Genomic DNA, 13,093 nt, shown 5'->3' with positions numbered 1-13,093 from the left:
AGTCTAGTCTATAGTCTAGTCTATAGTCTAGTCTATAGTCTAGTCTATAGTCTAGTCTATAGTCTAGTCTATAGTCTAGTCTATAGTCTAGTCTATAGTCTAGTCTATAGTCTAGTCTATAGTCTAGTCTATAGTCTAGTCTATAGTCTAGTCTATAGTCTAGTCTATAGTCTAGTCTATAGTCTAGTCTATAGTCTAGTCTATAGTCTAGTCTATAGTCTAGTCTATAGTCTAGTCTATAGTCTAGTCTATAGTCTAGTCTATAGTCTAGTCTATAGTCTAGTCTATAGTCTAGTCTATAGTCTAGTCTATAGTCTAGTCTATAGTCTAGTCTATAGTCTAGTCTATAGTCTAGTCTATAGTCTAGTCTATAGTCTAGTCTATAGTCTAGTCTATAGTCTAGTCTATAGTCTAGTCTATAGTCTAGTCTATAGTCTAGTCTATAGTCTAGTCTATAGTCTAGTCTATAGTCTAGTCTATAGTCTAGTCTATAGTCTAGTCTATAGTCTAGTCTATAGTCTAGTCTATAGTCTAGTCTATAGTCTAGTCTATAGTCTAGTCTATAGTCTAGTCTATAGTCTAGTCTATAGTCTAGTCTATAGTCTAGTCTATAGTTTAGTCTAAAGTCTAGTCTATAGTCTAGTCTATAGTATAGTCTATAGTCTAGTCTATAGTCTAGTCTATAGTCTAGTCTATAGTCTAGTCTATAGTAGTTATAGTCTATCTATAGTCTAGTCTATAGTCTAGTCTATAGTCTAGTCTATAGTCTAGTCTATAGTCTAGTCTATAGTCTAGTCTATAGTCTAGTCTATGTCTAGTCTATAGTCTAGTCTAAGTCTAGTTCTATAGTCTAGTCTATAGTCTAGTCTATAGTCTAGTCTATAGTCTAGTCTATAGTCTCAGTCTATAGTCTAGTCTATAGTCTAGTCTATAGTCTAGTCTATAGTCTAGTCTATAGTCTAGTCTATAGTCTAGTCTATAGTCTAGGTCTATAGTCTAGTCTATAGTCTAGTCTATAGTCTAGTCTATAGTCTAGTCTATAGTCTAGTCAAGTCTAGTCCTAGTCTAGTCTATATCTAGTCTATAGTCTAGTTATAGTCTAGTCTATAGTCTAGTCTATAGTCTAGTCCCTAGTCTAGTCAAGTCTAGTCTATAGTCTAGTCTATAGTCTAGTCTATAGTCCTAGTCTATCGTCTAGTCTATAAGTCTAGTCTATAGTCTAGGTCGATTAGTCTAGTCTCTAGTCTAGTCTTAGTCTATCTATAGTCTAGTCTATAGTCTAGTCTATAGTCTAGTCTATAGTCTAGTCTATAGTCTAGTCTATAGTCTAGTCTATAGTCTAGTTTATAGTCTAGTCTATAGTCTAGTCTATAGTCTAGTCTAGTCTAGTCTATAGTCTAGTCTATAGTCTAGTCTCTAGTCTAGTCTATAGTCTAGTCTATAGTCTAGTCTATAGTCTAGTCTATAGTCTAGTCTATAGTCTAGTCTATAGTCTAGTCTATAGTCTAGTCTATAGTCTAGTCTATAGTCTAGTCTATAGTCTAGTCTATAGTCTAGTCTATAGTCTAGTCTATAGTCTCTAGTCTATAGTCTAGTCTATAGTCTAGTCTATAGTCTAGTCTATAGTCTAGTCTATAGTCTAGTCTATAGTCTAGTCTATAGTCTAGTCTATAGTCTAGTCTATAGTCTAGTCTATAGTCTAGTCTATAGTCTAGTCTATAGTCTAGTCTATAGTCTAGTCTATAGTCTAGTCTATAGTCTAGTCTATAGTCTAGTCTATAGTCTAGTCTATAGTCTAGTCTATAGTCTAGTCTATAGTCTAGTCTATAGTCTAGTCTATAGTCTAGTCTATAGTCTAGTCTCTAGTTAAGTCTATATAGTCTAGTCTATAGTCTAGTCTATAGTCTAGTCTATAGTCTAGTCTATAGTCTAGTCTATAGTCTAGTCTATAGTCTAGTCTATAGTCTAGTCTATAGTAGTCTATAGTCTAGTCTATAGTCTAGTCTATCGTCTAGTCTATAGTCTAGTCTCTAGTCTAGTCTATAGTCTAGTCTATAGTCTAGTCTATAGTCTAGTCTATAGTCTAGTCTATAGTCTAGTCTATACGTCTAGTCTATAGTCTAGTCTATAGTCTAGTCTATAGTCTAGTCTATAGTCTAGTACTATTAGTCTAGTCTATGTCTAGGCTATAGTCTAGTCTATAGTCTAGTCTATAGTCTAGGTCTTAGTCTAGTCGTATAGTTAGTCTAGTCTATAGTCTAGTCTATAGTCTAGTCTATAGTCTAGTCTATAGTCTAGTCTAGTCTATAGTCTAGTCTATAGTCTAGTCTATAGTCTAGTCTAGTCTATAGTCTAGTCTAGTCTAAGTCTAGTCTATATTCTAGTCTATAGTCTAGTCTATAGTCTAGTCTATAGTCTAGTCTATAGTCTAGTCTATAGTCTAGTCTATAGTCTAGTCTATAGTCTAGTCTATAGTCTAGTCTATAGTCTAGTCTATAGTCTAGTCTATAGTCTAGTCTATAGTCTAGTCTATAGTCTAGTCTATAGTCTAGTCTATAGTCTAGTCTATAGTCTAGTCTATAGTCTAGTCTATAGTCTAGTCTATAGTCTAGTCTACAGTCTAGTCTATGGTCTAGTCTATAGTCTAGTCTATAGTCTAGTCTATAGTCTAGTCTATAGTCTAGTCTATAGTCTAGTCTAAAGTCTAGTCTATAGTCTAGTCTATAGTCTAGTCTAAAGTCTAGTCTATAGTCTAGTCTATAGTTTAGTCGGTAGTTTTATTTGTGGTCTTGTCCATAGTCTAGTCTTTATAGTCCTTAAATTGTATTATTTTTCTATCTTCCTTTGATTTGTTAATTTTCAATTAGCAGCTCGTCTAAAGTCTAACCCATCGTCCTTGCCAAGGGTATTTGTTGCTAACATTTGCATTTTATGGTCCAAGTGATGGTTTGACTCAATACTAAAAAAACAATTCTCACTTAAAGCTGTCAACGAAAACATTTGCATATTTTTTTGCAACAACCGAAATGAAATTGAAATTTGAAAACAAAGAAGAAAAGAAAACTATTCAACACTTTTGCTTTTTAAAAACTGGAAAAAAAGCGTTGATGGATATCTGCTAAACCCTCCCCTAAAAATTCGGTGGCTGTTGCACATTTATTTGATTTAATATTATGACTTTTTTACAGCTTTTTATCTAGATTTGTGAGTGTGATTGTGATTGTTTTCTTTGTGTTACCCGAGCAATTTAAAACAAGTGACATTGATCATTGAAGGCCATTTAAGTTTGATTCTCAAATAAAATAAACACTTTGCTGGTAATGCTTTGCATTTTGTTGCTAAATTGAAAATCAGGTCATTAGCTTTTGAGCAATTTAAGCTTTTTGTTCTTTCCCACTATATTGCCGTAAACAAACAAACAAACATGACCTGGACTTAACCGTTGAGTGTGAAATTGGCTGCGCCACTGTCAAACGAAAAAAACTGCAATTTTATGGTTCATTTATTATGCTACTTTAACTGGCTGCTATAACACTGTGTGCTGTAGTTGGCTTCAACATGTTTTATTCAAAAAAAAAAAAAATATATACGCAATGTTTTTTAATTAAATTTTATTTAATATTTATTTGTTTATTTAATTTAAACACTAAAATTTATATGTCGATTATATGCATGTTGGTTTTGCTTTAGTTTGAGTATTAAACATAGAGAAAAAAGAAATGATTATTTTCACTTGGGATCGCTGAAAAATGTAAAGGTTTCATTGCAATGGATTTCATAGCAATCGGGTAAAGTAGTAAAGTGACGAGACATTCTTAAATCAAATATGAATTCACAGTAGGGGAAGCTGAAAAGAGAAAAAGTGCTAATATTAAAAGAAAATTCTAAAACGAATAATCGTTAACCGGTTAATTGATTAATAGTAAAACCGCTACTTGGGTAACTGATTAGTAACTGAAACTGGTAAATAAGTATTCGTTTTCCAGGCTATAGTCAAGCCTATAGTCTGCTTTATAATCTAGTCTATAATTTCGTCTACAGTCTAGTCTATAGTCTCGTTTATGGTCTAGTCTATAGTCTGGCCTATAGTCTAGTCTAAAGTCTCGTCTACAGTCTTGTATATAGTCTAGTCTAGTCTATAGTCTAGTTTATAGTCTAGTCTATAGTCTAGTCTATAGTCTAGTCTATAGTCTAGTTTATAGTCTAGTCTATAGTCTAGTCTATAGTCTAGTCTAGTCTATAGTCTAGTCTATAGTCTAGTCTATAGTCTAGTCTATAGTCTAGTCTATAGTCTAGTCTATAGTCTAGTCTATAGTCTAGTCTAGTCTAGTCTATAGTCTAGTCTATAGTCTAGTCTATAGTCTAGTCTATAGTCTAGTCTATAGTCTAGTCTATAGTCTAGTCTATAGTCTAGTCTATAGTCTAGTCTATAGTCTAGTCTATAGTCTATAGTCTAGTCTATAGTCTAGTCTATAGTCTAGTCTATAGTCTAGTCTATAGTCTAGTCTATAGTCTAGTCTATAGTCTAGTCTATAGTCTAGTCTATAGTCTAGTCTATAGTCTAGTCTATAGTCTAGTCTATAGTCTAGTCTAGTCTAGTCTATAGTCTAGTCTAGTCTAGTCTAGTCTAGTCTAGTCTAGTCTAGTCTAGTCTAGTCTAGTCTAGTCTAGTCTAGTCTAGTCTAGTCTAGTCTAGTCTAGTCTAGTCTAGTCTAGTCTATAGTCTAGTCTATAGTCTAGTCTATAGTCTAGTCTATAGTCTAGTCTATAGTCTAGTCTATAGTCTAGTCTATAGTCTAGTCTATAGTCTAGTCTATAGTCTAGTCTATAGTCTAGTCTATAGTCTAGTCTATAGTCTAGTCTATAGTCTAGTCTATAGTCTAGTCTATAGTCTAGTCTATAGTCTAGTCTATAGTCTAGTCTATAGTCTAGTCTATAGTCTAGTCTATAGTCTAGTCTATAGTCTAGTCTATAGTCTAGTCTATAGTCTAGTCTATAGTCTAGTCTATAGTCTAGTCTATAGTCTAGTCTATAGTCTAGTCTATAGTCTAGTCTATAGTCTAGTCTATAGTCTAGTCTATAGTCTAGTCTATAGTCTAGTTTATAGTCTATAGTCTAGTCTATAGTCTAGTCTAGTCTAGTCTAGTCTATAGTCTAGTCTATAATCTAGTCTATAGTCTAGTCTATAGTCTAGTCTATAGTCTAGTCTATAGTATAGTCTATAGTCTAGTCTATAGTCTAGTCTATAGTCTAGTCTATAGTCTAGTCTATAGTCTAGTCTATAGTCTAGTCTATAGTCTAGTCTATAGTCTAGTCTATACTCTAGTCTATAGTCTAGTCTATAGTCTAGTCTATAGTCTAGTCTATAGTCTAGTCTATAGTCTAGTCTATAGTCTAGTCTATAGTCTAGTCTATAGTCTAGTCTAGTCTATAGTCTAGTCTATAGTCTAGTCTATAGTCTAGTCTATAGTCTAGTCTATAGTCTAGTCTATAGTCTAGTCTATAGTCTAGTCTATAGTCTAGTCTATAGTCTAGTCTATAGTCTAGTCTATAGTCTAGTCTATAGTCTAGTCTAGTCTATAGTCTAGTCTATAGTCTAGTCTATAGTCTAGTCTATAGTCTAGTCTATAGTCTAGTCTATAGTCTAGTCTATAGTCTAGTCTAGTCTAGTCTAGTCTATAGTCTAGTCTAGTCTGTAGTCTAGTCTATAGTCTAGTCTATAGTCTAGTCTAGCCTATAGTCTAGTCTATAGTCTAGTCTATAGTCCAGTCTGTAGTCTAGTCTATGGTCTATTCTATAGTCTAGTCTATAGTCTAGTCTATGGTCTAGTCTATAGTCTAGTCTATAGTCTAGTCTATAGTTTAGTCTATAGTCTAGTCTATAGTCTAGTCTATAGTCTAGTCTATAGTCTAGTCTATAGTCTAGTCTATAGTCTAGTCTATAGTCTAGTCTATAGTCTAGTCTATAGTCTAGTCTATAGTCTAGTCTATAGTCTAGTCTATAGTCTAGTCTATAGTCTAGTCTATAGTCTAGTCTATAGTCTAGTCTATAGTCTAGTCTATAGTCTAGTCTATAGTCTAGTCTATAGTCTAGTCTATAGTCTAGTCTATAGTCTAGTCTATAGTCTAGTCTATAGTCTAGTCTATAGTCTAGTCTATAGTCTAGTCTCTAGTCTAGTCTAGTCTATACTCTAGTCTATAGTCATGTCTATAGTCTAGTCTATAGTCTATTCTATAGTCTAGTCTATAGTCTAGTATATAGTCTAGTCTATAGTCTAGTCTATAGTCTAGTCCATAGTCTAGTCTATAGTCTAGCCTATAGTCCAGTGTATAGTCTAGTCTATAGTCTATTCTATAGTCTAGTCTATAAATTTATCAAAAAGTACTTTTTCTGTACTATTTTGGTAATTTTTAGAAATTCTTTAAATTTATTTATTTAAAAACAGTTTTCCAACTAACGTTTAGCCCCTTAATAGGAAATGTACGCAACCTTTGTATTTTATTTCAAATTTAAGCCCCTCATTGAATGATCAATCAGTAAAAAATTGTTGTAAAAAGAAATTATTTATGTATATTTAAAAATATTTTTTTCTATGAAAATTCGCGGCACGTTTATTAAAAGAAATGCATAAACTAAATTGTTCTTTGTTAATCCATTCAAACAAAATGTTGTTTGATAAAACTATATTTGCGCCACAACAAAAAAGTACGCAAAACGTATAAAATTGTTTTATTTCGGTTTATTTCTTTCTTTTTGTAAAATAACAACATAATTGAAAAGTTAGCAAAATGAAAAACATTTAATCTAACACAAAAAAATAACTACACTTTACAATAAAAATAAAAACCATAAAAAGAAAAAAAAAAAACGAAAAAAAGTAGTAAACTAAAATATTTAGTACTTGAACAATTTAGTACGCACAGACAAAATATATTCATTTATTCAAAACAAACGCAAATGTTTCGATAGGAATAAAGAAACGACACGGAAAAGCCTACAACTTTTCCGTGTCCTTTCAGGTTTATAGACTAAACAACAGAATCGTCTACAGACTGATCTATAGACTGTTCTACAAAGTAATCTGCAGACAGGTCTACAGTGATTTATACACTCTACAGACTGGTCTATAAAGTGATCTGAAGACATATCTACAGAGATTGTAAAATGGTTTATTAAGTGATATATACCTAGTCTTTAAAGTGATCTGATGTCTGGGTAATATATTGATTTCAACACTAGTTAATAAACTGATCTATAGACTGGCCTATGAAGTGATCTAAGACTATTCTATAAACTGATCAATCGGGTGATCTCTAGATTATTCTACGAACTGATGTATTCTATAGAGTGATATACAGACTGCTCTATAGAGTGATCTTTATACTGGAATATTGTAGAGTGATCCATAGATATATAAAGATTTCAAGAATGATCTATTGACAGTTATAGTTCAGTTCTAGTTTTGTTCTTGTTCTGTTCTAGTTCTGTTCTGTACTAGTTCTGTTCTAGTTCTGTTCTAGTTCTGTTCTAGTTCTGTTCTAGTTCTGTTCTAGTTCTGTTCTAGTTGTGTTCTAGTTCTGTTCTAGGTCTGTTCTAGTTCTGTTCTAGTTCTGTTCTAGTTCTGTTCTAGTTCTGTTCTAGTTCTGTTCTAGTTCTGTTCTAGTTCTGTTCTAGTTCTGTTCTAGTTCTGTTCTAGTTCTGTTCTGTCTAGTTCTGTTCTAGTTCTGTTCTAGTTCTGTTCTAGTTCTGTTCTAGTTCTGTTCTAGTTCTGTTCTAGTTCTGTTCTAGTTCTGTTCTAGTCCTGTTCTAGTTCTGTTCTAGTTATGTTCTAGTTCAGTTCTAGTTCAGTTCTAGTTCAGTTCTAGTTCTGTTCTAGTTCTGTTCTAGTTCTGTTCTAGTTCTGTTCTAGTTCTGTTCTAGTTCTGTTCTAGTTCTGTTCTAGTTCTGTTCTGTTCTAGTTCAGTTCTAGTTCTGTTCTAGTTCTGTTCTAGTTCTGTTCTAGTTCTGTTCTAGTTCTTTTCTAGTTCTTTCTAGTTCTGTTCTAGTTCTGTTCTAGTTCTGTTCTAGTTCTGTTCTAGTTCTGTTCTAGTTCTGTTCTAGTTCTGTTCTAGTTCTGTTCTAGTTCTGTTCTAGTCTGTTCTAGTTCTGTTCTAGTTCTGTTCTAGTTCTGTTCTAGTTCTGTTCTAGTTCTGTTCTAGTTCTGTTCTAGTTCTGTTCTAGTTCTGTTCTAGTTCTGTTCTAGTTCTGTTCTAGTTCTGTTCTAGTTCTGTTCTAGTTCTGTTATAGTTCTGTTCTAGTTCTGTTCTGTTCTAGTTCAGTTCTAGTTCAGTTCTAGTTCAGTTCTAGTTCTGTTCTAGTTCTGTTCTAGTTCTGTTCTAGTTCTGTTCTAGTTCTGTTCTAGTTCTGTTCTAGTTCTGTTCTAGTTCAGTTCTAGGGTTAAAACTTTAGCTTGCACTTCCTTTTAACTTTTCCATAAAAAAACAAATACCACAATAAACTACTAAACACACACACACACAAACAAAATAAAAATCTAACTTACACTGGCTGAAACCACAAAAAACACTGATATGTACATAAAATACCAAATGGGCGTCGAAATTCACCATCGGGCGTTTGTATTGAACCGGAATTATGTTTTTTCCAACATTGAGAACTCCAACCTAAATGGTAATGGAAATTGTTTATGTCGGCAGTACAAGTGGTAGTTTGATGGCGTTGTTGTTGTTGTTGGTAGTTATAATGCCAAAAGCCAAAATTTGATACCAATTGTTGTTAGAGGAGTAACGGCAGGCAGCAAAAAACAGCAATTGCAACAAGGCAACAACAGCAATTGCATATAAATTGTACAATATTTATAATGGCACGTTTTGTGTGTAAAATGAAATTATAACCCGGGCATCAAGGAAGAAATACAGGCAGATCAAAAAGAGATTGAAAAAAGATGGAAATATTATAAGAGGGGATATCAAATTTAATGTATTTTATATTATAACACCTTGATGGCTAAAAAGGACTATGTGGAATTTTTGAAAAAAATTGTGTTTTACAGGATTTGCTCTGCTAATTCCAAATTGAATGACAAGATTTTCTGTAAAAATTTCTGTAGTTTTAAAAGTTTTCAAAAAAGCACATAGAACTTTTTGCCTTTTAAGCATTTTTTTCCCTTTTCAATATTTTTATTCTTTTATCACTTATTATACCCACCAGCCTCTATTAAATGACTATAGAATATAAATAAAATGATTAATAAACGTATTATTTTCCATAAAGATTTTTGATAAAATATTTCCATTTTCGTTTTTTCATAGCATTTAAATCATATTGCTCAGTTATTGAAAATTTCAAATTGAAATTTAAAATCGCAAGAAATTAACGCCTTTTTTTATTTGCAAACAAAACTACCGCACTTTACTTCGAACGTTTAGAACACTACCGCTTCTAGAAAGTCTACTAAGAGGACTAAGCGCGAAAAAAAAACTATCTGAAATTATCAGAGACAGTTTTCAAACATAGAACAGATAAATCAAATAAATAAAAAGTTAAACTAAAGATTTTGCTCTCAAACTCTCTTCTCAAACGAGATTTAAAGCATAAACGTCAGATAACCACTATAGGCAAACACGATTTCTTAGACACCCTAACTTTATACACAAAACTCCCTACAGATATCTCAAAGTTAAAAGGATATAGTAAAATTTAAGGAAAAATCCCATTTCTTCTTTCAGTATTTAATCTCTAGAAAGTTTTAGTTTTAAAATCTGTTTTTCCGTTACTTTTTACTTCGCAAACTTTACTCGACACCCTCGTTTTCTTAACCCATCTCTTTTCGTTTGTTTTTTTTTTTTTGCTTTCTTTTGTTATGCTCTTCTTCTTTACATTTTTTCCTCAACTGTAAATTGTCGTCAATTGATAATAATTGTACACAAATTTAGCTTTAATGCGATTACAATGTTTTCTTTTTTTGCGAGCAAAAATATACTATATAACGCCATTGTATTGAAAAGACTCAAGATAAAATCTTGACACCTTTGAAAAGTTTAGTTGTTATTGTTTGGATCCCTAAGGAATTTATAAACAACGACACGCTACTATAGGTAAACTATAGTATAAACTTATAATAGAGACCATAGTCTAAGCTATAGTAAAGTCTGGAGTAGTTCCTGTTTAGTTCTAGTTCAGATCTAGTTCAGTCCAAGTTCGGTTCTAGTTCAGTTCTAGTTCAGGTCTAGTTCAGTTCTAGTTCAGTTCTAGTTCAGATCTAGTTCAGTTCTAGTTCAGTTCTAGTTCAGTTCTAGTTCAGTTGTAGTTCTAGTTCAGTACTAGTTCAGTTCTAGTTCAATTCTAGTTCTGTTCTAGTTCTGTTCTAGTTCTGTTCTAGTTCTGTTCTAGTTCTGTTCTAGTTCTGTTCTAGTTCTGTTCTAGTTCTGTTCTAGTTCTGTTCTAGTTCTGTTCTAGTTCTGTTCTAGTTCTGTTCTAGTTCTGTTCTAGTTCTGTTCTAGTTCTGTTCTAGTTCTGTTCTAGTTCTGTTCTAGTTCTGTTCTAGTTCTGTTCTAGTTCTGTTCTAGTTCTGTTCTAGTTCTGTTCTAGTTCTGTTCTAGTTCATGTTCTAGTTAGTTCTAGTTCTGTTCTAGTTCTGTTCTAGTTCTGTTCTAGTTCTGTTCTAGTTCTGTTCTAGTTCTGTTCTAGTTCTGTTCTAGTTCTGTTCTAGTTCTGTTCTAGTTCTGTTCTAGTTCTGTTCTAGTTCTGTTCTAGTTCTGTTCTAGTTCTGTTCTAGTTCTGTTCTAGTTCTGTTCTAGTTCTGTTCTAGTTCTGTTCTAGTTCTGTTCTAGTTCTGTTCTAGTTCTGTTCTAGTTCTGTTCTAGTTCTGTTCTAGTTCTGTTCTAGTTCTGTTCTAGTTCTGTTCTAGTTCTGTTCTAGTTCTGTTCTAGTTCTGTTCTAGTTCTGTTCTAGTTCTGTTCTAGTTCTGTTCTAGTTCTGTTCTAGTTCTGTTCTAGTTCTGTTCTAGTTCTGTTCTAGTTCTGTTCTAGTTCTGTTCTAGTTCTGTTCTAGTTCTGTTCTAGTTCTGTTCTAGTTCTGTTCTAGTTCTGTTCTAGTTCTGTTCTAGTTCTGTTCTAGTTCTGTTCTAGTTCTGTTCTAGTTCTGTTCTAGTTCTGTTCTAGTTCTAGTTCAGTTCTAGTTCAGTTGTAGTTCAGTTCTAGTTCAGTTCTAGTTCAGTTCTAGTTCAGTTCTTGTTCAGTTCTAGTTCAGTTCTAGTTCAGTTCTAGTTCAGTTCTAGTTCAGTTCTAGTTCAGTTCTAGTTCAGTTCAGTTCTAGTTCAGTTCTAGTTCAGTTTTAGTTCAGTTCTAGTTCAGTTTTAGTTCAGTTCTAGTTCAGTTCTAGTTCAGTTCTAGTTCAGTACTAGTTCAGTTCTAGTTCAGTTCTAGTTCAGTTCTAGTTCAGTTCTAGTTCAGTTCTAGTTCAGTTCTAGTTCAGTTCTAGTTCAGTTCTAGTTCAGTTCTAGTTCAGTTCTAGTTCAGTTCTAGTTCAGTTCTAGTTCAGTTCTAGTTCAGTTCTAGTTCAGTTCTAGTTCAGTTCTAGTTCAGTTCTAGTTCAGTTCTAGTTCAGTTCTAGTTCAGTTCTAGTTCAGTTCTAGTTCTAGTTCAGTTCTAGTTCTAGTTCTAGTTCTAGTTCAGTTCTAGTTCAGTTCTAGTTCAGTTCTGGTTCAGTTCTAGTTCAGTTCTAGTTCAGTTCTAGTTCAGTTCTATTTCAGTTCTAGTTCAGTTCTAGTTCTAGTTCAGTTCTAGTTCTAGTTTAGTTCTAGTTCAGTTCTAGTTCAGTTCTAGTTCAGTTCTGGTTCAGTTCTAGTTCAGTTCTAGTTCAGTTCTAGTTCAGTTCTAGTTCAGTTCTAGTTCAGTTCTAGTTCAGTTCTAGTTCAGTTCTAGTTCAGTTCTAGATCAGTTCTAGTTCAGTTCTAGTTCAGTTCTAGTTCAGTTCTAGTTCAGTTCTAGTTCAGTTCTAGTTCAGTTCTAGTTCAGTTCTAGTTCAGTTCTAGTTCAGTTCTAGTTCAGTTCTAGTTCAGTTCTAGTTCAGTTCTAGTTCAGTTCTAGTTCAGTTCTAGTTCAGTTCTAGTTCAGTTCTAGTTCAGTTCTAGTTCAGTTCTAGTTCAGTTCTAGTTCAGTTCAGTTCTAGTTCAGTTCTAGTTCAGTTCTAGTTCAGTTCTAGTTCAGTTCTAGTTCAGTTCTAGTTCAATTCTAGTTCAGTTTTAGTTCAGTTCTAGTCTGTGGGATACAGTCTGGTCTATTTTATAATGTTTGAACTGTATGGTGTTTTTTTGTCCATCTTTACCGCATATTTCCAACTTTAGCTTAATTTGTTATGAATTTCCTTAGTGGGTTTTTATTATTTGTCTGGAATATGTGTTATATCTTCTTGTTATTTATTATTATTATTATTCAAATCAATTTAATTGTTTGACCCAAAGTGAGTGTCATTTGATTTAGAAAACTATTTTTAAACTTTGAGATGATTTACAATTATTTTTTAATGACATTATATTATTAATATTGCGTTTTTGATATAATACAAAAAAAATTCCATTTTGTTTAAGAAAAAAATGTTTTTGTGAAAAAATTTTTTTATATGTTTTTTATACCTTGCACTTAGATTCTATTAGATGTTATACATATGCTTTAAATATATGTGGATTAAAATAATTTTCTATGTTAACTTTTTAAGTAAAACTGCAATATCGATTTCAATCATTTTGTGGAAGCAGAGAATTCCATATCTTAATTGAATCAAAGTCTATATTCTAGAGGGTGTTGTAGTTTTACCCGAATCACAGTACAAATCCTCACATAAAAATTCATCGGGATTTTTAAAAATGGTGCATCTACAATCTTTCGTTCTAAAAATGTAAAAGAAATATACATATAGTTTAATCGATTTACTATTACTATTTCTAAACCAACATTAGCTCTCCCTGATTATTGCATTCAAAGTCGCATAATTCACTAAAGAAAAAATATTTTTTATTTTTGCATATATTAGGAAAGCCTGGAAATATTTTTTAAAGTAATATTTCAGAAAATATATATAAAATTTCAACAGT

At 32.4% G+C, this 13,093-nt stretch overlaps 1 protein-coding gene across 1 annotated transcript; it reads right to left on the bottom strand.

Annotated features, from left to right (window-relative positions):
- Positions 1-3,604: 3,604 nt before the first annotated feature.
- LOC119612013 lies at positions 3,605-9,486 on the bottom strand. Its single transcript, XM_037967718.1, has 3 exons — positions 9,208-9,486; positions 8,543-8,663; positions 3,605-3,847 (listed from the first exon to the last, which is right to left on the bottom strand). The coding sequence occupies exons 1-3, from the start codon at positions 9,293-9,295 to the stop codon at positions 3,730-3,732; spliced, it is 327 nt and encodes a 108-aa protein (XP_037823646.1). The 5' UTR covers positions 9,296-9,486; the 3' UTR covers positions 3,605-3,729.
- Positions 9,487-13,093: the final 3,607 nt, after the last annotated feature.

This window comes from Lucilia sericata, unplaced genomic scaffold (genome assembly GCF_015586225.1).
Source record: "Lucilia sericata isolate MDLA Ls3-8-SP2 unplaced genomic scaffold, ASM1558622v1 Contig001581F_arrow, whole genome shotgun sequence".
Taxonomy (NCBI): domain Eukaryota; kingdom Metazoa; phylum Arthropoda; class Insecta; order Diptera; family Calliphoridae; genus Lucilia; species Lucilia sericata.
This window is presented reverse-complemented; position numbering and strand designations above follow the sequence as displayed.